The sequence below is a fragment of the Amblyomma maculatum genome, chromosome 6 (assembly GCF_055883805.1).
Source record: "Amblyomma maculatum isolate TAMU_Amacu chromosome 6, ASM5588380v1, whole genome shotgun sequence".
Lineage (NCBI taxonomy): Eukaryota > Metazoa > Arthropoda > Arachnida > Ixodida > Ixodidae > Amblyomma > Amblyomma maculatum.
In genome coordinates, this window is record NC_139349.1 from 31,315,581 (window position 1) to 31,343,412 (window position 27,832).

The 27,832-nt window shown below is 52.7% G+C and overlaps 2 protein-coding genes across 4 annotated transcripts in view; one reads left to right on the forward strand and one right to left on the reverse strand.

Moving 5' to 3' along the window:
• Grp170 (hypoxia up-regulated Grp170 co-chaperone protein) overlaps positions 1-27,832 on the reverse strand; it is a 534,702-nt gene that overhangs the window by 471,266 nt on the left and 35,604 nt on the right. The gene's annotated exons all lie outside the window — the stretch shown is intronic.
• The window catches only part of LOC146185400 (semaphorin-5A-like), a 143,419-nt gene that overhangs the window by 74,948 nt on the left and 40,639 nt on the right, over positions 1-27,832 (forward strand). For all 3 annotated transcript variants that reach the window (XM_084606340.1, XM_084606338.1, XM_084606339.1), the window contains exon 3: positions 26,952-27,186. In XM_084606340.1, coding sequence (XP_084462466.1) covers positions 27,054-27,186 — 133 coding nt within the window. In that variant the 5' untranslated portion in view covers positions 26,952-27,053. The remainder of the gene's footprint in view (positions 1-26,951; positions 27,187-27,832) is intronic.

A 27,832-nucleotide genomic window follows, 5' to 3' on the forward strand; every position in this document is an offset into this window, starting at 1 on the left:
TCCTCGCCCTTCTTGATTGGAACGATTGCGCCAGCCCACCAGCGCCCACGGACTCTGCAGGGCCCAGTGGCAGACCCTCGCTGCTCAAGCCGAGTCGTTTCGCTACGTACACTGGCTGCTGCCTGCGGGGAACCTGAAATAGTGCCGTGCGACGTCGCGCCTCGGTAGGGCAAGAGAAGGGGCGGCGGTGCAGCACCGCACTGGCTCTCTTTACCATCTCTTTATCGCCTAGAAGAAACGACGCCCCGCATATCGCCAGGGAACTTTTTTCTTCTTTTACTTTGGCCATCGCAGGACGAACAATCGCCGCATGCTTTTCCGCACAGCATGGGGCCGCATTGACGAAGCTAGGGGCGCCGCGTGCTTTCTTTTTTCGCTCCTCGTTTCTTTTGCTTCTTTTTTCTTTCCGCTCCGGTCTCGTTTGCCTTCTCCGCCTCCTCCCTCAATAATATCTCTCGTCCTACCTGGACTCACAGTCCTTGCTGTGCTTTTACCCGACTATTTTACAATTGTTTTACGTTCGTGTCCCGTTGCGTTGCTTCGGCAAAAGGTAGGCACATCATACAAATACACAGAAGAAAAAAAAGCGATTATAAATAAAAGGAGGAGGAGGCTCTCGAGACCCTCCTTGGAGCTGCTCGCTGCAAACGTGTTATTCCCCTAGCGCCCCCAGTGGTGGTAGCTACCGTTAGAGCGGAGGTCCGTGCGTCTTATTATTTTTCTCTGCACTGTCTGTGGGCCGAGGTGGCTGTAATCACCACGTCGCGGAGCCCAGGGTGCGGCGCTGACGAAGATAAACACGCTCTGCGCGAAAGGAAAATCAAGAAATGACGCCACTTGAAAACAAAAACAGAGACCAAAAGCTGCTTTTGCCCGCCGTACATGTCTCGGAAAAGGCAGTAAATACGTCTGGCTGGCAGTCAAGACACTCTTGAAAAGATTTAAAAAAAAAAAAAAAATGAAGAACGGACAGTCAAAAGCGGGTTTTGCGAACAGAACCGGAGTTATGTAGTACACGCCCACATAGCATATTTACGGCATGCATGCATAAACGTTAACAAAGTGTCGGGGTAGAGTGCGAACACACATAGCAGGGCAAGTTTCTGTTTTGGAGCACGCCTCGTGGTTAAGGTTATTGATGACGCGGTGCCTCTTAAGACGGTTATTCGCGGCACGCATTACAAGCCACCGGAGTGTTGGCTACTGCGCAAGCTGACAAGTGCGCGGGGCGCTTGTTTGTTCTGGTGCAGGCAATACAAAACGCTGCAACGCGCGCTTCGTGGTTAAGGTTATTGATGACGAGCACTTCCCCCGGAGGCTGCGCCAAGTCTAGCCCTGGTCACTCGTAGCGGACGAGACAAACCAGAATGCGATCCAAATAGCTTTTTCCCCCACGAAGAGGAGGGTGCGGCTAAAAAAAAGGGGGGGGGGGGAGGGGGGGGGCGCTCGTAAGACACTGACACGTTGTCAACACGATGAAGAGTGATGATGAGGCAGCACTTAAAGAGCGGAAGAACGGCGCACCAGAAACGTAAAAATATAAAAAGTGTGTTACGATCGACATAGGCTTAGCGCGCCAGGCATTTGGTTGGGAGAAGAGTAAGCCACGGGGGGGCCCTAATAACCCGGTTCGCGACAATTTTCTTTTTTTCGTCAAAGCACCATCAGAATATAACTCTGCAGTTTGTGCATCTACATGTCAAAAAGACACGTGAAGGACATTGCATGGTATCTCCCGAGAGACGCCCTTTGATCTGATTGCTTTCAGGTGGAGTGCACTTGAAGCAACTTTGCCTTGCTGCTCAGCGCTGGATGGTGTTAAAAACATTTGCCCGTTGTTTTACGGGCGTTCTATCGGTACGGCTCCAGTCAGAATGCAACGTAAAGTAGCAAGGTGATCGCAAAACGTACAGGCGAGCAAACTTGTCTAGAGCACGCTAGCTGTATATAGTTGGCGGAGCAAAAGATAACCAAACTTTAATGCAGCTAAGGGTTTTGGAACATAATCATTTCGTTCAAGTGCTGTCCCGTAGCTCCACGAACGCTCGCCCGCCGAAAACTAAGTTAAGACTTCGGGCCATTTTTCCCGCAGCACATCTCTGTAGCGTTCTAATGAACCGTTCCCACTTCTGCTCGTCGTATTCGCAAGATAGGACGAGGTACTTGCATTTAACGAAACGCTACACATGTGTCCTTCCCTGAGTGCCTTAATCTGCAGCGCTTTTCGCCGGGGTCAAAATCAGCACGCGTCCTCCCACTGCTCGCGATCTTACAGCAACACAGCCGAGGAGACACCCAAGCTCGCACCTTTCGCCGCGCGGGAAATATGAGCAGTACAATGTCGATCAATGCTGTGCGGAGCAAGTAAAGGGAAATTCTTAAAAGTAGGCATTCAGTTTTATGAATAATACTCCAGCACAGCCTGTACGTCATATGAACTGCAAAGACACAAGCAACAAGCAGCTAAGTTCAGATTTGAAGTAATTTGCTCGGAAGCACGTCACTCTATAAGCAAGCGCGTGATCGACTCTGTACGTGCTGCCACCGTGGCGGCAGTTCGACTTGTTGATTCGCTGCTCCAGAAACCTGAGCAAGGTCCGGCCTTGCTGTCTGCGTCCTTCGCATTGTGCAACCGCCTTTTCTCCTCGCAGCAGCAGCTGACAAAGCAAGCGCGAAGTGTCAGCCGCGTCGTGATGAACAAACGCACCACTGCAGAGAAACGCGAGAATCGCAGGTGCAGACACAACACCGCTCGAAATACACCGCGGCCCGGAGCTCGACAGTGTCAACATTGTGCGCAGCATGGCGGCACCACCAAGGCACATGCAGGTGCCGCACGATCCTCCAGCGCCCGCGGGGGGATGCAGCTTGTCGCTCCCGCCCGTTCCCCAGCGCTGTTTGCAGAAGCCCGTTCGCTGGGAGAGCTTGCTTTTGCAACGCCGTCGGGACACAAATCAGGGCGTCCTGTCAGGGCGGTGCGAAGAAACTGCGGCGTGTCATGTCTACATGTAGCCGACGCCAGGTGGGCGTGAACCCCGCGACAAGCGAGCTTGCACGACCTCGTCCGAGAGAGAGGAGTGCGTGCCGAGCTGTAAAACTGCGCCGGTGTTGTCGCGTCGCAAAGTACGTCTGGCGACCCAGTAGACCTCCACCGAGCGCCGTAAGTGTATGCGCAGAGGGCAGACTGTCGTGGCACAATGCGTGTTGCGACTCTGGTATATACGAGCAGATATCCTCTGCCGTCGCCTTGAATAGGTGTACAGTGTGGCGCAGCACTTCCGATGGAGCGTCAGGTGACAGGCGCAAGCATGGACACGTATCCATACGAGAGAAGTCACTGACCTTAACGACGAACGGGCCCACATTACTCGAAACTACGCGCAAAGAGGCGCATTCTATTACGCGTTGAATCAACCATATTCATGCACGACTATAACGTCACAAAACTAGTTCGGTGGCACGGTCAGTTTCGCCCTAAAGTTGACTAGACGGTGAAAGTACGACAGCTGACGTGCGCCTCAGAGATGATCGTCCCATCTCTGACAAAGCTCCTTTCGGAGGCGGTCTCCCATTCTCCCTCACTCCCGAGAATGTGCAGCCCCTGCGAAAGGGCCAGATGGAGCCGCGTTTGCTCCGGAAGTCAAATGTCAAAACGTCGACGACAGGGCACTTGCGTCAGAGCAGCTAGGAATAATAAAGAGAGATAGAAGAGATATAAAAACGCCGCGGAGCGCGAAGAGAAAACGTAGTGGGGCCCCTCAAGACGGAAAGTTCTCGGCGAAAAGAAAAGTGGGAACGACAGCCCAAATTTCTTTATTGTTATTTTTAATAGCGCAAGTTTCCGCTGTCCCTGGGCCGCTCGCTGCGCCGTGTCGGGGAGGAGGTTCAGCGCTGAATGGCGCCGACTTCTTTCTTGGACGGCGTTCCGCGCGCACGTTAAGGCGAGGACGCAGACAGAGGCTGGCCTCTGTGCACGCATCGCGATTGATAATGCACGAGCACAGGACGCGGCGGGCGCCCATTGTGTCCGCGGCTCCGGTGCCGAAGACAAGCGACCGGAATCCGTGCTCCGCGGCCAGCGCTAACAGGACGAAAAGCAAACAGCATAAGACGCGTTGCGCACGGCACGCCGCAGAACTTGAAGGCGACGAACGGAGGGCCAAGGAAACGAATACCGTGCTGCATTTAACAGATATAAACACAGCATCGATTCGATGCACTCTAAAAGCGAGTCGTGTATCAATCGTTTATTACTTTTTTTATGTGAACAACAATAGCATTTGCTTGCATGTACTATACAAGCGTAAGGAGAAGATGCCTTTACCGTGCGTTACGTACAAGGGCACACATGAAACAATCAGAAACTCATACACTACACTCTGTAAATGCCAACTTCCTATGCAACATCGGTGCTCCGCAAGCGTGATTATGGAATGCTGTAAACAGTTGGCTTCTGTTCTGAAATATCCTTTCCACCACTCGTGCACTTGTTATGAACAACTTTCAACGTGAATATAACAGTGGGATGAGGTAGATGACACTCACATATATGCTGCCGTTTGTATTGCCGGTAAATAATCGAAGTCCATTCTGCGTAATAAACCAAAGCGTAAAACAAGGTGTTTTTTTTTTGTTTTTTTTTTTTCGTATTGACCTCGCTAGCATCGCGTCTTGATTTGGTATAAACAAAAAGTTAAGCAGAGAAGAAAGAGTGTGCATAAGAAGTAAAGAGCGCAATCAGGCACGCTACAAATTGCATGAACACGAGTTCAGATATTACCGTTCAAGCGGCGTCGACGTGCCGATACGGAGCGGTAAGGAGTAGGAGCACCGAACCGGCACAGTTTCCAGACGGACCGTCCGCTTTCTTTCCCCGCACCGATCCAAAGACCAGAAGCCGAGAAAGCCGTAAAGTCGAACACATCCGTGTGTCGTCGTCCCATATAGGAGCCCGCGCGCAGCACTGTGGCTTGTTCTTTCAATTGGGAATCTCCACCAGATCGACGCTTATACGACCGGCGCCACACACGATTCTTTATACCCCGCGTCTATCACGTCCATCTCTTTTCTTTTTCCGGCTCCTGGAGAGTAAATTTACACCCGTTCTTTGGGACGGGTTTAGGCCGTTTAACGAGACGTTTCCTTCACCCCGCGGATGTTTGGAGAACGCCGACGGAATACCGTCACGCGGGCGCAGCGGCGACGATGGCGACCGTGGTCTCACGCTGCCAGCGTATCTCGTTTGCCCGCTCTTCATACCCTCTTTCTTGGTAGCCTGAATACCACGCGAAAGGGAGAAAGAAAGGTGCTCGGTTTTCTGCGTCGAAGACGGGACAGGAATGGTTTGCACTCGGTGACGGTCGCAGCTGGACACTCTTCCGGAGACTTGCGAAGTCTATTGGGCCACAGATGTGTGCCACAGACGATGGAAATAGTATATCGAAGCGTGCTACGGTCAAACATGGGTGCCGATGGAGTTAACGCAAGGCTACAGCTATAGCCATGCAGCCTACAGCAATTCGACCTTCTCTACAAGCAGCACCAGGCATTGGGCAATGCAACGGTATCACAGTTTCACAGGCGTTTGGCAATCAGCAGAAATCACAGTTGTATTGGTTAATCACGGCGCATGCAGAACAGACCGTAATAAAAGCTGGCAATTGGCTTCTCTGCAAGCATAACATGCAGACGTCCAAGGCGTGCAAATGAGTTTGTTCAGCGAACCGTTCTTAACAGTATTCATGCCCATACACCACCTGTTCAGTTGAGTATAGTCTGAACCTGGATTGTAAAGGACATGCTGTATAAACAAACGGCGCAGTCGGATAAACAGGCTCTTAACGCCTTCCGCGGGTCCCTCAAACGGCGGTCGGCGCAAGCACGGCAACAAAAGCGACATTCGAGTGGTCGCAAGGTGCGCGCTCGAGATACCTCCTCCTATTCAGTCCAGGTCAGGCCAAGAACATTTCTGTTACGATGAAGCGCGGTTTACTTGCTTCCAAGTCCCACAACGGCTTGAGCCATGGACCGTGCGAGGCCGATTGATAATGCCGGGGGTGGCAGGCATAGATAGCACCCAGAGCGTGTGCCGCTACTAAAAGTCACTCAGATGCTGTTGCCGCAGCGGTCCGCACTCCTTAAAGGCGGTGCTAAGTGCGTGTACGCACCCGCCTTGTCAGCTGCAAACAGCGCCTATATATATATATATATATATATATATATATATATATATATATATATATATATATATATATATATATATATATATATATATATATATATATATATATATATATATATCTGTTGTTTGTTACAGCTACCCGCTCTTATAGGAGCGCTCCGTCCTTGCCCTTCTGACCGCCGCAGCTTCCCAGTTAATCTAAGGTAGGACCAACGGTTGCGGTATTTGCGGCAACATCAGAGCGGCCTCCCTTCTTGGGACCAGGGGCGCGGTGTGTGTGTGTTCGTTCCTGAACCTCTTAACCGCGGCCTGCTCCGGCATACACTACGTGCAGACGCAATGCTTCACGTCACGTGCGAACTATCTGCATGTAGTTGTTCCATTAAAGGGGATGAATTACGGGGAGGGCGGTGCCGCCCTCTCTCTTCAAGGATTTTCACTGAGAAAAACCCGACGGAGATTATTTTTTGTTCGACGAAAGAAGTCCGAGAGATGCATATATTTTTCTTAACTGTAAACCGCAAATACAAAAAAAAAAAAGTCTGATTTCACTGAAACATCTGAGCGCAATAGTCAAAATTGTATAAGACTTCAGTTAACGAGGTTACTGGTTAGCATGGTTCAATTGACTTCTGATGTTAGTTAACATTGGTAACGCAGCACCAATGAAGCCATCTCCATATCTCAGCAAGCATAGTTAAAAAAAAAAACAGACATTCTCTCGCCTAACAGGTTGTAGGCAGCACATCTTCGTAGACTTAAGTGAAAAAATTTTGTAGTAGCTTAGCTCAGCTAGCCCCGAATATACGTAGCGAAAGCTATCCTTGGCCCCTGGCTCGTCCATTTCACCTCGCTGCTGCCCACTCCCAAACCCTGCTGCCTCCAACAGGGGGGTGACATGATATCTGCAGAAGCGCGTTCGCGGCGAGCAGCCGGATGAGGCCGGCGCGTGCACCCCGCTTCGCCACGCGCCAGGGGCCGCGCCTGTCTTTCCCGTTGGGTCCCTTCCTCGGTGCGGCTAAGCAAAATAAACCTGCCGCCATTGCTCTTGTTCACATGCGGAGACCGCGGGGCCCCAGCTTTGGGCGAGAATTGCGCGTGGTTCCGGAAAACAAATAATTGAGCGACGACGGCGCTCCAGGCATCCGAAGCGACATGCTGCTTCGTTCCTCGGCTCTTCAGCTCCCCCCCCCCCCCCAACTCCACCTTTCTTTATGGGTTTTTGTTATCACAGCAGAGGGAAGTTGAGGGTGCAATAAGTGTACAGTTCTAGATAGCGTGCCGCCAGGGTGGGTGTGGTACAGCTTATCTGGGCGCAGAACGAATCTTTCTTATCCGACCCGAGGAGCTCGGCGGTCGAGCGCATCAGGCTTCAAGGCACATGAGAGAAAAGGAAAATAATCTTTGGTTTGGCAGTAGCTGGACGGCTCGGTGTGTTGCAGATAGGTCGTTGGGAAATTTGAATTCGTCGCGTCTCGACGCACTTTCAATAGACTGTACGTGTTAGGCCGAGCCGTTAAAAAAAAAAAAAAAAAAAGAAAAAAGAAAGGGGGGGGGGGGGGGGGGGTATGATATAACAGCCCCTGGGCCAGCATCGCGTCGTTGTGAGCTCGTTTCAACCAATGCATGATGACAAATCGTAAGGAGGCATGCTGCACCTCGTGAGGGCTACAGGCGCAGCAGCGAATCCATAGCATTAAGGGAATTGTCGGTACCCTCCCACACAATAATTCAGTCAGTGCAAAAAATATCAACACGAAGTTACCTACACCTAAGAGCATGTTTAAAGCCGTCTTCCACATTCCATTCAATGCCGTGTGGCTTAACTGCACAGAGATCTGCAAACAGCGCGCCTGTCTATACTCAAAGCAGGGCAGATGGGTACTCCAATAACCCGGGTTTACTCCTATAAAAAACATTAAAAGATCTGTTGCTTATAAACCTCTCTGTAACAAGCGATCATCTCTCAAATCCAAATCTTCGCAAGCCCCACCTACCAAGCAATGTGGACTGCATTAAACGTGATGGCCAACATAAAGCACACGCTACTCATCATCAACCCTTTAAGGACTACACCCATTTACACTGACGCTGCACGCACTACCGCATGTTAAGCTCGGAATATATAGGCATTACCCAGACAATCCTCACACGGACTTCAGACCCGTACCAACCAAGTCTTACACTGGAAACACTTCTAACGATATCTGGTCGGCAAAGGCCATGAGATGACCCATAAACCACGGGGATACACCGTATATTTAGATCCGCAGCCAGCTATTGGTGTCATTCAGACAGGCAACCTTCCCTCTCACCTTCGCGAATATTATATGGAATAGTTTGGATTAGATGGACTCACACCGGACTGCTGTGATCCCCTAGCCATACCCGTCGACCTGATTGGAGGCCATTCACCATTGGAAATAATACTACAATGACCTTCGAGAAAGTATACAGACTATTACATCACCGCACCCCAAACCTCACCCATTCGTCTCCCGCATGAGCAACATTCAACATCTTTTATACAATGGTTACGGCATACCGTCATCTAGTTACATCTCCATGTGGATACTGCCCAGTATACTACACCAGCCACTGTCTCTGTCTGAATGTCCATCAGCCATGCAATAGCCACATTACCCATAACCTCCGCATTGTTCGTGGAATGTCTGTCTCGCCTCAGAGGAGGTATACATGACCAGCTGGGCCTCGTGCGACATAGCAGCTACCAATTCAGCCAGTGAGAAAATCTGTGAATAAAGTGTACCTCTGCATTCGTTATGAAAATATTTTTTGTTATGCTTCGGGCACAATAAATTGTGCGCCATATCATCCTACCACATGCAGCGCTCCCACAGCGCTAACCTGACGCTCCGTCATATTTCCTTTGGCTAGCATGCACCCCTCCTCTCCCAGGCGGACACACAGAGCTCGCGACAGCCGACAGCTTCGGACCATCTGGGGCCTGCACACTCCGTCCGCTGTGCCACCCATTGACTGGGAGAGAGGGCGGCAGCGCAGTATGGTCTGCGCGTGCGGTGTCGGCTCAAGGGGCAGCGAAGAGGCGAAAGAGTCCTGGCGACAAACTCAAGATGACGCCGACGATTGAACAGGGCGGTTCTGTCGCGGCGCCACGCGCCTGCCATATGGCTCCTCCTTCGCTTGCTGCTGCGTTCTCGTTACGCGGGCGGCTTTCGACGCTGGGTAGTATTAATATGTAGTACGCGCTGCCTGCTGCTGTTGCTGCTGCTACTTACTTCAGGAGGCATGCGCCGTCGTATGTGCATTCAGTTACGTCGCGTATACTTGCAAGGCCCTCGTTTGTTAGCACGGAAAAGGGCAGAGGTTACGCAGTCCCGCGCGCGTCCTTCGCATAATTATATGCTCTTTTACTTATTCCTTCTCTCCCCGTCGTCGGTTATACTAGTCTTTCATGCGCATCAAGGAATACGATATGCAAGCGGTCCTGCTCAGACCGTCCCTTTTCGCGCGTAGCCATTGGGACGCCGGAGATCGCAGACCACGCTTCACAGAGCACACATTTATCTCATCATGACGAAAGGTCGTAGTGCGTATATAGGCGCTACGACAGAATTATAAAGAGGGGAAATTAATTTGAGCCCGGCTTGTAATGGCAGTATACAGCCATTACGTTAGAGCACGGCAGCTCTTAACCCCGCCGGGGTGGCGCAGTGGTTACGGCGCTCGACTACTGTTCCCAAGGACGCGGGATCTAATCCCGGCCTCGGCGGCCGCTTTTCAGTGTAGGCGATAAGCAAGGCGCCCGTGTGCTGTGCGATGTCAGTGCACGTTAAAGAACCCCAGGTGGTCGCAATTTCCGGAGTCCTCCACTACGGCGTCTCGGGACGTTAAACCCCACAAACCAACGGGAGCTCTATCGGGCAGCCGCAGTTAGAGGCGGGGAATGACGTGACACTTCCTGCTGGGATGAACGGACGGAATAAAGGGGCGAGAAAGGGCACAGCCAGTCTGATGTCTTTTTGGGAGAGGGCACAGTTCGCCAACCGCGTCTTCATCACGCGAACGGTAACGCGGAGAATGTGCCCAAAGCTGCGTGCCTTGTGACTATCCGTACACACGAGGCGTTGCGTTTGCTTTTTAATTATCTCTCTTTTTTTTTTTTTTTGCCGCAGGCGTACGTGTTCTCTACGCATTTGCCGACGAACCCGTTTGCTAAGACCTGACGCTCCTCCCGCGTATGCAAAAAGTATACAACCACCACAGAGCGCACGTAAGCAGTGTAAACCCGGGAAGCGTGACCGAATGCTTTGCGTGAGGCCCACACCACTTCCCCGTTCTTTCTTAGCTTCTCTTGCCATTTTCGTGCTCCCAGGTGTAAGCGCCAGCAAAGCGCAGCAGATGCTCGTTAGCGGAAACCATAAAGCATCTACGCCGTCAGGGAACGCGTCTACTAAGCAAACGCGGCCTCCATCCACAGCATACTGCCTCCTGCGTGCTGGCCGTAGCGGGGCTTTTATAGCACTGCCTCTCTGCAGAACGGCCGGGACGAAATCGAAGCCAAGGCCGCCCCCTCTCGGACCCGAGGCCGCCGCCGGGCTTGTGTGCACTGCGCCATCTGATTCGATTATCCGACGGCCGTTCGGTGCACGCGGGCTCACTCGCTATGTTGAGATCTGAAGAAACGCGCCGGACTCTACATGGCACGTTCTGCCATGCTCTCCCGATACGGCTCTATATGTTTTTTTGGTTTTTTTTTTGTTCTTTTATTTTTATTTTATTTTTTCCGGGCGGCTATTCAGAGCTGCGCCTCTCTCTCTCTCTCTGACCTGTGCGCGAAAGTGGCGCAGACCACTCCATTCTCGCTCCATTCTGGGCGATGGAACACAGTCTTTTTCCACCACAAATGCGTGCGACGCGGGTACAGTGTTGTAATTGACTTGCGGAGATTGTCCCTTCCGTGTAACGCGACAGCTAGAGATCTTGAAAGAGGTGTTTAACAGACAACAATTGTCTTCGAAAATGCATTTAAGTGAGTTAATCGGCGTCACGTAGCCCATTGAACCCGTAATGTAGGCACGCAGTCCTCGTTGTTTCAGATACTCCTAGTAGCCACAGCGAAAAGGGCGCCGCCGTCCACTTCACAGCGAGCGGGTAGTGAATGTGTGGAATTTATCACGGTGTATTCCAACCTAGAAAACGGGTGTTCTGAAAATGTAGGGCTCTGCTCGCGAGGAGGCTGCAACAGGAGCGAAGGAGGCACGCCTTTCATCTCTCAGTTTCATTCAGAAAGCGCAGAAAAAGTACATACGTCCTCGCTAGCATAAAAAATTAACATGCAATTCGCACTTTTTTTTGTGTGTGCCCTTTTCTCTAAACGTCAAGTCAGCTTCACCTCAGTACTTGGGGAAAATGCATAGCTGCAGTTCATATGTCAAAGTTGTTTCCGTGACAGCTGTGTCTGCGAGACAATAATGTATAAATTGAGCACTTTATCTTTGTTTTGCAGCTGGCATGTAACGCCATGACTAGAGCAACATGGCGAAGCCAACTTCGACGAATTGGGAATGTGTTTAGTTGTTAGGCGAGCTTCGCCTCAGTAACATTTCTGCTTCGCTGCGATGTGCAGGAAAGCCAGATTTCAAGAAAACAGAAAAACGCGCTTTCACGTTGCTACGCAACGGTTGTCTCTGCGATTCTCATGATGTGAACATGTTGTTGCTAAGAGCTAGTGCACATTTCAGCGTGATATCTTCGCTTGAGCGAGCGCCAGCGGTGGCATCAGGCAGGGCGAGGGTGCTATGCGGAAAACTCGACATCGTGATTTACAGCGGTCTGTTCTCGAAACCCTTCTCCGAAGGACACGGCGCCGTATCCAATGGGTTTGCTTGTCGCCCTTCTCCGTCAACAAAATTCCATCCACTTCCCCGAACAATGCTCGCGCCTCCCGTATCGCGCTCCCCGATCCTCCCCAGCATCCCAGGGTGTCGAAGTTGGAGGGCGAAGGTTTGTCACTGCCTCGGGTAGACGTCCGGAAGGATGAAAGGGTACAGTGAAGGATTGCCTCTACGTTTTTCCTATACGCCGGGACAAACGCGCCTTCAAACCGTCAAACAACAGGGCGGAGCTGGCTAGGCAGTCCCATTCGGCCCCATCGTCTGGGCAGTTGTCGGTCGTGCTCTTCCTGGGCCTGGACCCTGTCCCAAGAAGCGACCTAACTACGGACTTAAGATCAGGCATTGAATCAATGTTCGCCATCTCGGCTGTGTGACAGTGAACGGAAAATATAGCTAATGCGCCGCTTTCGGCGCGCTGCGGCAACTTCATCGGTGGGTTCGTTTCCTCACGTTTCGCTCCATGCGCGTACCTCGCCCTGATCACGCCCGCCATTTTCGGGCGCGGTCAACGCTCGTCGTTGCACTGCCCTCCGCGGCGCGCCGCCGGTCCAACTTCACGCCTGCGCGCCTTCACTGTGGTCATTACGCAACGGCCACGCGCATTCGTGTCCTGAGGCCACTGAGGCCTCGCCCGTCCGCTGAGGGGGGAGCTCATCAACGCTGTCAGCGCCAGCGGAGCGGAAAAGAAACGCGTACAAGAAGTAACCATAGCAGTGCGGGCCCCGAATGCCTACGGACAGTGTAAGGGCGCCTTCTCGAGCTGGCGCCGTCTGTCGGTCGCGCCTGATACTCTCATGCGCCGCAAAGAGGGAACGCGACGTTATCAGTCGGCTAGGAGGCACTTGGCGGTGCTGCTCTAAACAGACACAGATCGGGGAGCTGATAACAATCGGAGGAGCGGCAAGGCAAACCGAGAGAGAGCACGCTCGATCGGCGCACGGATGACGTTTCGGCGATGCCGCTGCCTCTGGCAAGAAGACTGGCGCCGCAGTCCTGGTCGCAGCGGCGGCGGCGGACGGATTACACAACGAAAGCGAGAGCAAGGGCTCCTGCGCCTTCCATTTGTCGTGTTTATTTCGCTACTCCACGCCCAGATCTATTTTGTGCGTGTGTGTGTGTGTGTGTGTGTGTGTGTGTGTGTGTGTGTGTGTGTGTGTGTGTGTGTGTGTGTGTGTGTGTGTGTGTGTGTGTGTGTGTGTGTGTGTGTGTGTGTGTGTGTGTGTGTGTGTGTGTGTGTGTGTGTGTGTGTGTGTGTGTGTGTGTGTGTGTGGAAGTTGCGAGCAGCACGCGTCAGACGCTGGATGCGACCGATTTTGGGGTAGTGCGATGCCGCATGCATTCTACGTTCCTTTCGGGAGGAATCCGAGCTCAATTCGCATTTGCCTCGTCCTCTATGCTGATCTCGCCCGAAAACATCTGACTCGAAGTTTACTTCGTCCGTGAGTGGCTGTGCAGAGCTCTAAAAAATGCACGATTTTCCTGAAAGAGCCTTATAACAGCAGGTGGAGGCAATGAGAGATGGTATGGTAGGAACTGCCGTTACTACCAAGCAAACTATGCATTCCTGTTGTGTGTTTAGGGCCGATTAGGTTGTCAGCTTCATGGCTGGCGCAGTCTATTCGCTACTCAGCTGGAGCGCGTAGGAAGTGCTCACAAGGCGAACGTCATCGCCGACGACGCGGCGCCGCTGCCAGCAGCGGGCGGACGAGAAAGGGATCCTCGGCGATTTCGACAGTCCAGGCACGCCCGGCGCGCAAAGAGCGGCCGCCGTGTAATGCCTGTCGCGGTCGCAACATTCCGCGATTGGCATCTGCAAGCGCGGACAGATAGACGGACCACTAGCGGCGCGCCGATAAGCACCACCGACACAATTTATGAGCAGGAACGCCGTAAAAGAGCTGTTGCCGCGCGGCCGAGGTGGGGAAGGTTGAGCCGCCAACAACCACATTCCCTCGCCCCCTTTTCTTCTTGCGTCACTCGTTTGTTTTCCTACTGTAGTTGACCACCTCGCCGCCTAGGTGGCGCCCCGTGCGTAGCGCACGCTGCTGAGCACGTCGCTGGACGAAAGTTACGAAATAAAAGAAAAAGGACTTCCATCAGTGCATCTGTTGAAATGTTTGGTTTGGTTTGGTTTGTGGGGTTTAACGTCCCAAAGCAACTCAGGCTATGAGAGACGCCGTAGTGGAGGACTCCGGAAATTTCGACCACCTGGGGTTCTTTAACGTGCACTGACATCGCACAGCACACGGGCGCCTTGCTTTTCGCCTCCATCGAAAAGCGGCCGCCGAGGCCGGGATTCGATCCCGCGTCCTTGGGAACAGTAGTCGAGCGCCGTAACCACTGCGCCACCCCGGCGGGGTGAGACACAGACGAGAAGGGAACGCAACATGCGCAGATTCGCGAATTTACCTTTGCACTGTGGCACTTGCCCGGATTCTACTCACGATAGGTCATGCCTGACTCTGCTGGCAGAAACAAAAGCCTTGAGAAGAACCGGGACAGGCAGCACGCGTGAGCTGGCCGCCGCGTTCTTCATAAAAAGAAGGCTGAATATTATGTAAGCGCGAACCCATATAGAACTGTTTCTGACTGAAGGCAGGTGCTTAGACTGCGCATAGTTTGCGATACGATTGCTTGAAACTATAAAAGGTGTACCTTAAAAAAATAAAATAAGAATCAGTCACGAATCAGCGCTTGTTCCTTCTCGTCTTTTCCTCTTTATGCGCAGTACCCCTTATAGGTATAATGCCTGACCGACTTGCCCAACAAAGCTTTCTCGACAAGGTCCGAAAAGAAAAAAAGAAAGCTGCTCCACTTCGCCGCTTTGACGCGCGCGCTTTCTTTTGTGTGCCTTATTGAAACTAATTTGCTTTTTGCCAATGCTAATGGCAATGTGCCAAGTGTTGAGTTCCTTGCCACTTTGGAGTTCCAAAGTGGCAAGGGGTCCTTGCCACTTTGGAACTCAACACTTGGCACATTGCCATTAGCATTGGCAAAAAGCAAATTAGTTTCAATAAGGCACACAAAAGAAAGCGCGCGCGTCAAAGCGGCGAAGTGGAGCAGCTTTCTTTTCGAGACATCATCTGGCACAGTTTAGTCGATTTACATAAATGTTTGGCTGCGACATCGAACCGCTGTCGCTATGACCCGCCCAACCACGGTGGTATCGAAACTTCCAGCAAACTCTTAGATGTGTACGTACGTGTCGATCATATATCGCCCTTCTATAGGCGGGTGGGCTCTGTATATACAAGCAGAAATGTCCCAGATGTTTCAATGAAGCCCTTACTTCTGCAGGTCAGTAGCATAGTAAAGTGTCGTAAGAAAGGCACCGCGTTGATGATTCAAGGAAATGTTTCCACTTGAATGGCGTTCATTGCATAATGGTGAATTTCGATCAGCGATCCGGAGCGCTCTCCGAATTCGTGAAGGAGCAAGATGTTTAGGGACTGTTCCGTCGATGTCGGTTCACAATTCAAGATATGAATCCAACTTGCCCATTCAAACACCTATTCGGTTTCGTGGACAAGGAAACTTGCTCTGAATAGTCGATTGGAATTCGCGATAAGAGCTTCCGGACGGACTCAGTCCAAACAATGGTATGGTCGTGTTCAATAGCGTTGATAGGTGGGGTCGCATTCTGAGGTGCATAGTTCGGTGCGATATTTACGGTTCATGAAAGCTGGCCACTGGCTTTACCTTAGCTGACGGTGTGACAATATATGTGCAGCATGAGAACCCTAGCTATGAAGTTGTTAACTCAAACACAAAATAAAAAATTGAGAGCCTGTTGCTTCCCCCCCCCCTTCCCCTTCCTCCTCCCAACGATCGATTGAGAAAATTTATTTCACTAGGTTTCACCTTCGCCCCACAGGCTTCGGGAGCACCGTCCAAGCAGAGTAGTCACGCTACGTTTGTGCCGAGTAAATATATAGTGGCCGATCCGCTAAAGGCAGCAACCAAACCACGGCGATCGTGATCGAAGCAACCTTGACACGCCGCTTAATGCTCCTCCTAACCAGGACGACCTTGCCCCGACGCGCACGCTTCGGGCAGGCCGGCGACAGGCGGAGATTACACTCGCAACAGTGAAGAAAATTTCATTTGATATGCAACGCATTCTTCTTGTAAGCTCCACTGACGAGGACAGAAATTCGAACGGAAAGTTAACAAGCCATAAACGAAGATGTCTTACAAGCAAAGAGCCGGCTATCGGCGACTGCAGCCGCCTGCCAACGAAAGCTAGACCGGCCGGACCACGCGACCAGCAAGGTGGACAGGGATCGCCAGCGTGGGTGTCCGGCCCAGGCCCCGGCAGGGCGCAGCGGGGAAAGCTTCGGGGCTGCATTCTGGTATGCCCACTTATCGTCCGCGCGCGGGTAGGCAGACAGGTAACGGCGCCTACGACTGGCGTCTCGCCTCGGCCGCCGGGGAGCCGGTCCGCACCAACCTGCGCGAGGGCGCTGAACCAGAAAGGGCCGGCGACAGCGCGACGCCGCGGGGCCCGCCGGTCGAGCGGCCCCTCGCCCCAGCAAGCACCGGCAAAGACGCTGCTGAGCTTTGTGCAACTGGGGAAGCCGCCGCCGCTTGCAGAGGTGGTGCTCGTGTTACTGCAGGCGCCGCTGAGATAGGTGCATGTGCCGCCCAGCGAAGAGCGCGGCTTCCTCGTTTCTCTCCGCGGTATATTCACACGTGTAGTCGATCGTCTCACGCTAAAAGCGAGATACTGAAGATCTTCACAGGCCTGGCAACCACAAAGATTACATGCTTATCAATGAACCGACAGGTCTTCCCGAAGCGCATTCTGCTGGCTTGGTGTACTGCGCACTTGGATGCGGCGAGCAGCGTAGTGAGCAGAGCAGTGTACGGCAAAGCGAACCATGGATGGGCTTCTCATAGCCATGAGTCGAGAGCCGCGCAGCGTGACAATTTAAGCCTTACCCGCCCTAGCAACTCTTCTGAGCGCCTGGCCATGAGCCATGGGAAGGGCCCCATGCATGGAAGTAACTTAAGGCTTGTAGTTCGCACGGCACGCGTATCGCAGTCAGCGCAGTCCAAGCGTTCAACGATATGCACAGAGAACGTCAAGACCAAGCTACGGAGCCTCATACTTAGTCCGTGGGAAAATAACCTGCAAATTAACGCGGCTAAAGGTATTTTATGCAACATGGTGTCGGGCTGCATGCTGCTTGCCACACTTTGCTCGCTCGCTTCTCCTCCTGAACTCGTAAGCAGTGCAGGGAGATGAGAGAACGCGAGATTCTGCTGTTTATGAACTGCTGTTTATGAACTGCTGTTTAACGCTAGACCCAGCCAATGGCGGCCAGGTGCTTTATATATGAAAGCGGCTCACCACTCCTGCGAGTCATTGATCGTTTTCCCCGGCACCGAATGCGCATGACTACGTCGAAGCTGGACATATCGACATCTTTTCAACGCCACCTGATGATTGATGGTGGCTATGCGTCTTTTAAGGCGAAAGCCTTTAATGGCTCATACTGTCGTTCGGAGGTGTCACACTTTGCGGCCACCCTAGGTCACGTGATGCCACCCAAGATGACGGCCACCATAGGTCAAAGTGGCCACCCTAGACCCACGCGCCTCAAAGGGGGACGTCGTTACGTGGGAGGTGGTAGCTGGCAGCTGACATGGCTACATGCTACGTAGCGACCCACAGCCACGAGACCGGCCCGGGGAGACTGCCCTGATCTCCCCTGTGACGTAGCAGAGTGGAATGGGACAATAGGAAATGGGAAATAGGAATAAGGAGTGGGTTATGGGTGGATGGATGGGATACGGGGACAGAGAGTTTTGGCCATATATTTCTGACATTCTTGGCTCCCATTTGAGACTGTCTCGCCAGGACAGTGAGAGCACCAAGATCCTTCGAATATGCGGCCCCGCCTCGCGGAAATGCCACCTACCCACCGGGCGCACCCAGGTACCGAAGTCAAGACAGGTGACAACTTAACGTGGGGGTGACGAATTTGAGGTCCCTTCAGAACAACCCGGTCCCATAGCCCGTACCAACCACGGGCCCGGGTCATTGGTTCAGTCACTTCAAAGGGACCGTTCGCTCCCGCGGTTAATTGCCCACCGAGTGCTTTCACGGGTCCCGGCTCCGAGTTTTATGTGTAACGATGCTTCCGGGCATCCACCTATAGGCGTGACATCCATCATCCAGCCTTTATTTCCTCATCTGAGCTTACTCTACACCTACAGAGGTGTGAGCGTTTATAGCCTGGCTACCGGGCCAACAACCATGAACCGGGCTCAGCATGAGATAAACTCGGGCCTGCTAACTGCTACTCTCTTAACTGGGCAGGTGTTCACAGTCAGGTTCTTCTGGGAGTGTTTACTTTTTTTTTTATTTAAATAAAGTTTTTTCCTCCCCCTCCCTCCTCAGTCCTCACCATTATGGGAACTACTAGCCTCCCATATCGACATCTAAGTCGCGCGGCTAGCCAAAAGGGCTACTTCCCCGAGGTGACTTTTGGAGCCCAGCCACCATATATAACCCCCCCTCCCCCCGCAAGCAGCCGCGTCGGTGGCTCGACGGCACACCCCCGCGTGCCGGAGGGAGATTTCGTCTTTTGGCTGTGAGGGCCAGCTGTGCACATGATGTCCGATACCTGAGCTGAGACGACCTGGGTGCACTTTGTGCCTTTTGTCACGCCGGATTTCATGTGTCCAACCTGAAAGATGCACCAAGTGCACCCAGGTCTGCCTCCGCTCAAGTATCGGACATCATGTGCAGAGCTGGCCCTCACAGCCGTGTGGAAGCTCGCCGCTAACTCCTATGAGGTTTCTCGTCCCCAGAGGGTGGGCTCCGGTAATCCCACCCCCATCGCTGGCTGTTGCGATCCAGCAAAGCCTGGCAGCCGAAACCACCCTGGCCCACTCAACCGGCGGGGGGGACCATGAGCAGGTCGCCAGATCGGATTCCCCCCTCCCAGTTTAGGCGACAGCAAGAAGCGCCCGAAGCATGGTGTCCGAGCGTCAAGGTCTCAAAAGGGTACAGCCGGCCATCAGCCCCCGAGAATGCATTACGCGGGGTAATGGGGGAGGGGGTACAGCAACAGGTGATCGACGCCACAGGTCGAGTCGTGCCTTGCCAGATGCAAGCTAGCGAGAGAACTTGTGTTATCACGCCGAATCCACTTCCCCCCGCCTGACTTCTGGTGGGTACACGAATGCCTACAGAGACAGAGAAGGGACAAGGCTAGAGGAAAAAAAAAAAAAAATGCCGGCGGGTGCGTGACAAGGAAACATCGGGCCCCGTGTGTGTGTATCTGTCCGCACACAAAGCTGCGTGGAGGATGATGGGAACATTAGCGACCGGCGATCGCTGGGGAAAGCCACGCTGAGATGGGAACAGCGATCCTTTTCGGGCTGCTGCTGCTGCTGCTGCCGCTGCCGGCAGGAGGGACGGGCCGCGGAGAAAACGTCCACGTATCCTCGTAATGCCGGACCAGAAAACGAGACTTGCACGATCGCAGGCAAGGAAATCACTTCCGTTCGCCAGGTCACTTTGTTATGGCGGCAGCACAGAACCGCACGGCGGCGGGAAGCCAGCAAGCACGGACAAATGCGGCTATCGGCCGCCGCCTTGATTCGCAGGGAAGACACGCTGCATGGAGGAGGCTGTCGCTGCGCGGATTACCAGGAGTATATGCTGCTTGGAGAGTCTCGTGAGCGATAACCGCGGGCCGCATCGGACCCGGATCGAGCCCGGGCAAGTCGAAAGAACGGCTTGTACGTAGTCAACGGCTTGTACGTTTTGGATGTAATCGCGCGTACGCTGCTGGTCTGTTTCGATCAAACACCGCATGAGCTAATAGGATAGCGTCGCATGGTCCGCACATACAAGGTAGAAACGACGGGGACTCATCTTACAGCTCGAAGATACGACAGTTAGTATCGAGTGCCGATGCAGCAAGACGGCCAGGATGAATGTGAAGAACAGTGTCAGTAGATGCTTACCCTATATTCGTTCGGCACGGACCGAAAAACTACCGATAAACGAGGTTTACGTGACCCGCCTTGTTCTTGTGAACCCTCACAGGTCTACAGGATGCAATCCGTATCCCGTACTTGATACCGTAATGTCACATATACTCTTTGTGAATGTCCCAAATAGTGCTGGAAGACGATCTCTGCGCGTGCTTTGGAGATATTGGCCCACGCCCTCTGACGGACATTGGCCGCGGCGATCATCTGCGGTGAAGACATGCCAGGCACTCCTCCGTTTCCTGAGAGTGTCAGGCCTGAGCAACAGGCTGTGACTTCACAGTGTGCGTTTCACCTGCTGACTTCTCTTGCCCTCTTACTCTCTTTTCTAGTTGACTTTTATATCCTTTTATCAATTTTGTGCAGGGTAGCAAACCGGCTTCCCTTGTAGGTTAACCTCCTCGCATTTTCTTCCTTTTCTCGTCCTCTTGATACCGATGTGATTAACATAAGTTTTGTTCAATTTATACCGTCTTGCGGTAGCTGCTATGTTTTATATCAAGAGGGGGGGGGGGGGGGGGGGGGGGGGGCATAACTAATCTCAAGACAACACGAGCCCCTCGACGAGTTCTTGTCTATAGTTAGGGAAACCGATTGGGCAGAAAAAGTGATATGCCGCTGCTGTTCATTAAAGTGTGCCCAGCCAGATACTATACACCCGACGACGGGAGCTGTGACAGATACACTGTGCGGCAGGGCACGATCTCAAACCGGCGCTTGCGTTCTTCGCATACAGGACGCAAGAGCGGGCAATGCTCCCGGAAGATCGATCACGTTACGGTGCGGGTCTGCCGGGAAAGCCCGGCTCGTTACACGCAGTTAGTTGCAGAGCTCGCTTCCTGCGCTCCGCATACGGACGATGCCGTTACCAGAAGAGGAAAGTGTTAAGGCCGGTATGCTTTCTCGCATCAAGCCCATCAGACCAGTAGGCGCCATGCGCGGGCAAGCTTCGCCCATGCCACAGCTCGTCGCCGTTTCCTTTCCGAGCTGGTCACAAAGCGCCTTTTGCCGCCTCCGTTACTCGTCCTCGATCGGCTCGCGTGGGCCAGCCTGAGGAACTGCCACGCGGGTCTAACGTGGGCGGACGTTTTCACTTCTGCCTTTGCGTGGCGCCCTCGCCGGCACAGCCACTCTCCTCCGCCCAGGCGACGGAGTCAGCCAGCAAGGGATCCCCTCGCCTGCGAAGCAATGCTGCCACATGCTGTTTCGTCACTACCCACAAGCGGAATTCTAGCAACTGGTCCGGCTAATTCTACTCTTGTAATTCTGGAGAGAACGCCTCCAAACCGGAAGATTCAACGCAGACGCGCAGAACTCCGCTAGTCTTTAGAATGTCTGACCGGAATCCAGCTCTTATTTCACACCTTAGCATTTGTCTGGACCTGTTTTTGCCGCTGTCCACATCACACTAGCAGCGATTCGACAACTGAACGCCTGCTGCCAGCCTGTCCGCTTGCTGCACTTCTGTCTTCTCTTTCGTCTCCTCCGAAGGCGGTACGCCGCAGGTTATCCTGACACGCTCCTATATCGTGCTCTCTCTCTCCCTCGCGTCTAGCTCAGATTCAAGTGTGAAGCTCCGAGTAGTGTAATTCTCAGCGTGTGTCAGACACTGCGCATCCCACTAAAAATGCAAACAATAACATGTAAATCAAGAAAAGGCTACCAAAGCCTCGACCACCCGTTGCGTCCAAAGGACATCCTGCAATAGCAGTCGAGGGAAGCCCGTTATTTGCGGTCATTCCGGCGCCTTCCTGCCGCTCTGGCGCCGCGAACAGCGTTACCTCGACCCTTTAACAACGCTGAAGGCGAACTTCTGCCGCAGAAACACAATGGTTGATCTCGGGCACTGACATTGGATCCTCGAAATGCCGGTCCACTTCCTTTTTTATTTCCACCTCTGAACTCGGCCGGACCGGGAGGAACGAAGCGGAATGGCACAAGGTTACACGTCCGCGAAACAACTCCCCTGCCTTTGTTCTTTTGTTCAATTTATGGCCACTCCCCCCTCCACATCTGAGCGTAGCGTAATGCTCGGACTGTTCGTGCACTCGAATGCGTCCGTATCTGTTTCAGCAACACTATAACCGGGCGGAACACTATACCAAACAACTCCCTACGGTTACTGCAGCGTTATAGCGCCAACCCGCATATGTCGTATAACGGGCACATGGTCTTTGCCGCGCAAAGAAGGGAGTCCCGGCTCTCAATCCGCTGCACGCAAGGCTCCGTTGCCGACCGGAATCCCTGAATAGCAGGCAAAGCAAGAACCTGTGAGAGGAGGAAAGAGGCCAGGTTTTCCGTGATGCCTGCCTAGTAGCGCAGACGTGTGCATGCATCGCCAGTGTGGGAGCTGAGCGAGAGAAGACGCTCTCGAAGGGCTGAAAACAATGGTGGTTTGGCAGTAGGCACTCGTATGAGGTGCACACAAGCACACACTGGGCGTTTCGCTAATGACAGGCGGACGTCGCCCGGCGACTCGACGCGGTGGTTTCCGCATTGACGGTAGGCTCTCGCGCACGAGTGTCTCCCTTTGTCTCGGGCACCCAGACCTCACCGCAGCCGCGAAGAAGACGGGGGAGAAGAAGACGGGGGAGGAGGGGGGGGGGGGGGGGGGGTGTAGGCCGTGGTTCGCGGTTTTGAACGGCGGTGATCCATCACGCTAAACGGCACCTCTGTAATGGAACCGACCTCTATTTGGTTGGACCCCTCTCTTTCTCTTCAACTGGCTCTCAGTATCAGCAGAGCGTGCGGGCGACTCCGTTTCTTCTTCTTTTTTTCTTTTTTTAATGTCTCCCGAGCGCTCCACTGTCGCCCTGGAAGTGGGACGCACAAAGCACGCAATGGCGGTGCATCTCCGACACCCACCGCTGCTCGCTGCAGACGGTCCGTTCCTCTTCGCGGACAAGGGGAATTCCCCTTCGAATCGGATGGTTCGTGCTTCACACGCAGCCGTCCCCGTACTGCAAGTCTGAAACCAGCCGAGCATCGCGTAAATACATCGGTTGCACCTATACACCCATGAGTAAATTTTGTCCCACCTCAGTCATGCGATTGTCACAGCTCTCCGATTAGCAGGGGTGTTGCGAATATTCCAGTTTCTCGAATATCGAATCGAATTATCTTCTATTGAATTCGTGGAATGAATCAATAGCTCATGATGCAGTATTCGAAACCAACAGAATCCGTTTTCAAAATTGCGAATAGTATTAGAATAAGACATGTTGAAGGTTATGCGACGATCGACTCTATTGCACTGGGGAAAAGAGATGAAAATGGGAATGGTAAAGGAGATCCGGGTTAGGAAGCAGCTGTTTGGTTTATCGTTTACGTGCTTTAACGTCGTGTATAAGCGACTCGGGCTATGAAGGACGCTGTAGAGAAGGGCTTAAAAATGGAACCAATTACTTTGCACAGGGCAAAACCGTAGTCGATACTGGAGGTACAGAACGGAACATTCTTGAGAGCCGGCAGCGCCGTGGATTCCAAATGCCGACCAAAAGAAAACGAGAAGCCAGAAGGCAACTAAGGAAAACCCACCAGAGCATCGTCTCTCTTTTTGGAGAGAGCAGCATGTCCCGCTTATCTAACCACCATCATGCGCCGTGTAGAATAAAACCCAGTTGCAGTGCGACTGATGGAACTCTTAACTTCGCGGTGAACTGTTCCCGACAGCACCAGAACCACAGTACTAGCGTCGGACCCAGTTTTTCAAAGCTCAAAAACTACTTGCAAGAACAGACATAAAGGAAGGACAAGACATATACAGACACTTGGGCTAGTTAACGTGTGGCATCCGAGGGCACAGCGTTGAAAAAAGCCATATCTTGAAACGCCGGAAGGCGCGACGACGTGCGAATGACGCCACATCTCGCTGCAAGAAACCGCGCGGCGGCGCGGGGACGACTTCAATTCCACCACGCGTCGACAGTTCCCCGTGTCTCCCTTCTGCTTTGCGCGTGCGGGGACCCCGGTGTTGAGCGAAAATGGGGCGAAACCGAGCGGAAACGAAGTCGGCCTTGACGGAAACTGGCTTCGTGTGGGCATGCGACCCGCCAAAGGCGCGCCGGCGCCGACGGCTGGCTTCGCGGGCCGCGCGTTCTGGCACAACATGGAACGCGTGCACCCGCTCAATTCCGACGATAGCGCTGGTGAGCAGCTCCGCTTCCTTCAGTTTCGTTTCTTGACAGTCGTTGTTTTCAAGGTCGCCCCTCATCTCAGTACCTTTGCTTTCAAAGTTTTTTATCCAAGAGGACTGTTGCCGCACCGCACTGACCTGTTAACCGAAATCGTCAGTGACCGACAGGAATAAAATGAGAGAGCGCGATTTAGCAAAGGGCTGTAAGATTAGTTGGGCGTATTTTCACACAGTGCCATTTTGCTTATTTAGCTCTTTCTGAAAGAAAGAAAGAAAGAAAGAAAGAAAGAAAGAAAGAAAGAAAGAAAGAAAGAAAGAAAGAAAGAAAGAAAGAAAGAAAGAAAGAAAGAAAGAAAGCACGGAGACTAATGACGGCCGAAAGAAAAGGCTGCGGTTGGATGATCCAAGTGTAGCCGGCACCCCTGCGTGATCGTATGTACTGCAGGGATACCAAGTGTTCCTGTATATTCTCCCGCTGGAGGAAACTCTAGACATACCGGGACACGGCTGGTCTCCATGGGGAGCCTAGCTCGCTCTCTCTCGAGACCGGCTGTGACCGGGGAAGCGTCACTACCGGCGTACGCGTACATATGTATTCTGGCTTATTGCGACGTGTTAAATAATACTGTCACGTACCCTAATTTACGCAGTTTTCAAATGCGCACTACAAAGCTTCTTGCAAAGAGAAAAACGCGGACACGTTCGCAGCAGCAACTGTCCACTTCCCCGTATCAGCTATTAAATTATTATTATTAACGAAGACCACCGCACAACTGACGTCATGATTGATAAACCCGTGGAATCGCTACTGACACCCCTTCAGGCGTCGAAGAGAATCGCTACAAACCGGACCGAGAATAAGAGGAAATCCTGGTCTTAAAGCAGCGGCATCAGTGTTCACATCCGGGCAGAGCTCAAGCGCTCGCTTGACTGCCCATCACGGTCACTGAGGTCGCAAGCTGTCAGCCTCTGCTTAACAATTCATCACCCATGCGCTGAATGGCCGTGCGCCGCTCTGCCTGGATGCGTACGTGCGCGGCTCTCGGTTTCTTTTTTCCAATAACACGCACCCCTCTTGCAAAGGTGCGCGTTACTATCCAAGATACCCTTGGATATTTGATGGGAAAATTATCTTACAGTATATACTAAGGTGTGCGTATTTTTCAAGCAGTAGCCAAGTGCAGGGCTTGTCTCGCCCAGCCTGTGAAAAGTCACTTGGCTCATCTTTGTACACACCTTCCGCGCTGCACTTGATCTTGCGCTGGCGACTCTGACTGCGTCTTCTCGCTTGAGGCGAGGGCTGGCGGAGACGATGCGCGCATTTAGGGGCGCTTAGAATTAATATGCTACGTTGCACGCAAATATTGTGTAGTAGTTCGTCGCGTCGATGATCGAGGGAACGTCGTTCTCGGAAAAGCATGTACAATGAACTCCTCCCTCATTTTCGCTCTGCAAGACCGCCAAAAATGGCTGCCGAGGGGTCATCACGCATGAGCAGGACTTTACCGGAACGCCACATTGCGCCAGATCCACACGGGGAGGCATACGTGGGTGGCACTCGGAAAAGAATTGCGTAACGCCTCTGCCGGGCCAGGCTATGGTATCTATAGCCAGGTCGCGCACGCGAGATCTGCCTCTTGGCGGTGACGAAGGCGGGCATTGGGAGAGCAGTATGACGAGAGAGCTGTTGGGTTGCGCTCAAAGCGGTACAGTATACTGCTACGGCCACGCGGGCCCTTTGTGTTTTTTGGTAGCGTTTACATTTACGACGGCGTACCATTACGACCTATAGATCAACGTGCACCAATAAATGACACCTCGCGCCGTGCGTGATTTCCCACAGACGCGGCTTCGGGCGTACCCTCTCTTCACGCACGAGCGATTGTTCAGCTGGCGACCACACTCACTGGCACACAGAACGGGTCGGGAAAGCTATTTCCTACTACTGTTTTGTTTGTTTGTTTTGTCCTTTCTGGGCAGCTGTTTCCTACTACTTGTTTTGTTTGTTTGTTTGTTTGTTTTTGTCCTTTCTGAGCACTTCCGTGTGAACGGGATGTTTCCTGGTGGCTGCGCACATATGCGCAACTCACATGTCGGCGCTTTTTCTTTTTTTTTTTTTTTTCTGGGTGTTTGTACACAACCGCGCTGCTGACATCCGCTGGAGTGGGTGAATGAAGCGGTAGAGAACACAGTTATCGCCGATCGAGTTGACGTGACGTGTTGCAGCTGGGCGCCTTCGGCGCTGAACGCTTTTCTACTATGCGAGACGCGCAGACATTCGGTGACAATCTAATTTTGCTTTCGTGGGCGAATTGAGCTGGATGACAGCGCACCGCATAAAATCTGCGCCCAGGGGGCCAAAAGAAGAACCGCGACTTATGTCATGATGGTGTTCTTGCGCTGCTAACGCGTATGGCGAACTTGTGCGTGGACGTATTACAAGGACTCTGGTATTACTTTCAGTGAAAGTGGAGAACAGCTTCGTACGGCAATCATGAACTATACCACTTTTGTGTCACAGGTCACTGTGAAACTGCGGTTGTTTCACAGGCCTGCCACCTGAGAAACGGCATAAGTCTGATCTGTGATGCTGTCTACGGGCGTAACACTGTCCTCAGAGGGTCATGGGCTGTTCTCGCCTCCCCGTAACGAGACCTCGGAGTTATAATACAGACATTGCGAGTACCATCTTTCGCATGCATTGTGAGGCACGCATGGCTGAGCGCGCGCATTTCTTTCCCCGCAGAGTTGCTGGACAAGATGGCGATGGCAACGACAGCACCGCGGAGGAGTTGGTGGAGGTCTCGCCACTCGGTCCGGACAGCACAGTGACGTCATTGGGGAAAACATGAGGACTGAACCAGCGTTTCAGCACCGGGTCCACGCACATCATGGCCTCGTCAGGCGCCTCATTGTTGTCTGTGTGTTGCTATGCGCCGCCTTCTCGGCCGCGTCGGCGCACATCACGGTCTCGGAGAAGGGCAAGTATAGCGTTATTTCACCCTCTGTTACCGCCTGTTACTGCTTCCTCGCGGTCTTCACATCGGTTCGGCCAAGAGAGGACACACAACACTATCTTCCGGCTGTGTAGGTCGAGAACATATCCCCTCAATCATAAGTCAATGGGTCCCTACTTCCCTCCCAGATACGGGAAATTACCTTAGGCCACTCCCAAAAAATATTCCTTGCTAAATGTCGCTGTTTATGCTATAGGTTCTTTGTCAGCTTTCCATAACCGTTTCTTGACGAGTTGCGCTCACAGCAGCATTACACAAGAAAAGCATGATACACGAAACACAGTCGTTTCAAACTCCGCCACTAGTGAGAGAGACGGGACCTCCTGGCTTCTAATCACGGAAGCAAGTTTTAAGCATGAGCCGCAAGTACTCCGTTCAGCCGCGTCGTTTTCCGACAAGTTACAATACCAACGCCAAGCGCAGGTAAATGCGCGCTCGCTTGCCCGGCTATAGAAAAAAAAAAAAAAAAAAAAAGCGCACGCTACGAATACATTCGCCCAGCATTCAACACGCGGTGCGGAAAGGCGGAAGGACAGATAAGTATACATCGGATATGTTTCACTTGCGCGGGCGGTCCTCTTTGGCGCCCCCACTAATTAAGCGGCAGCGG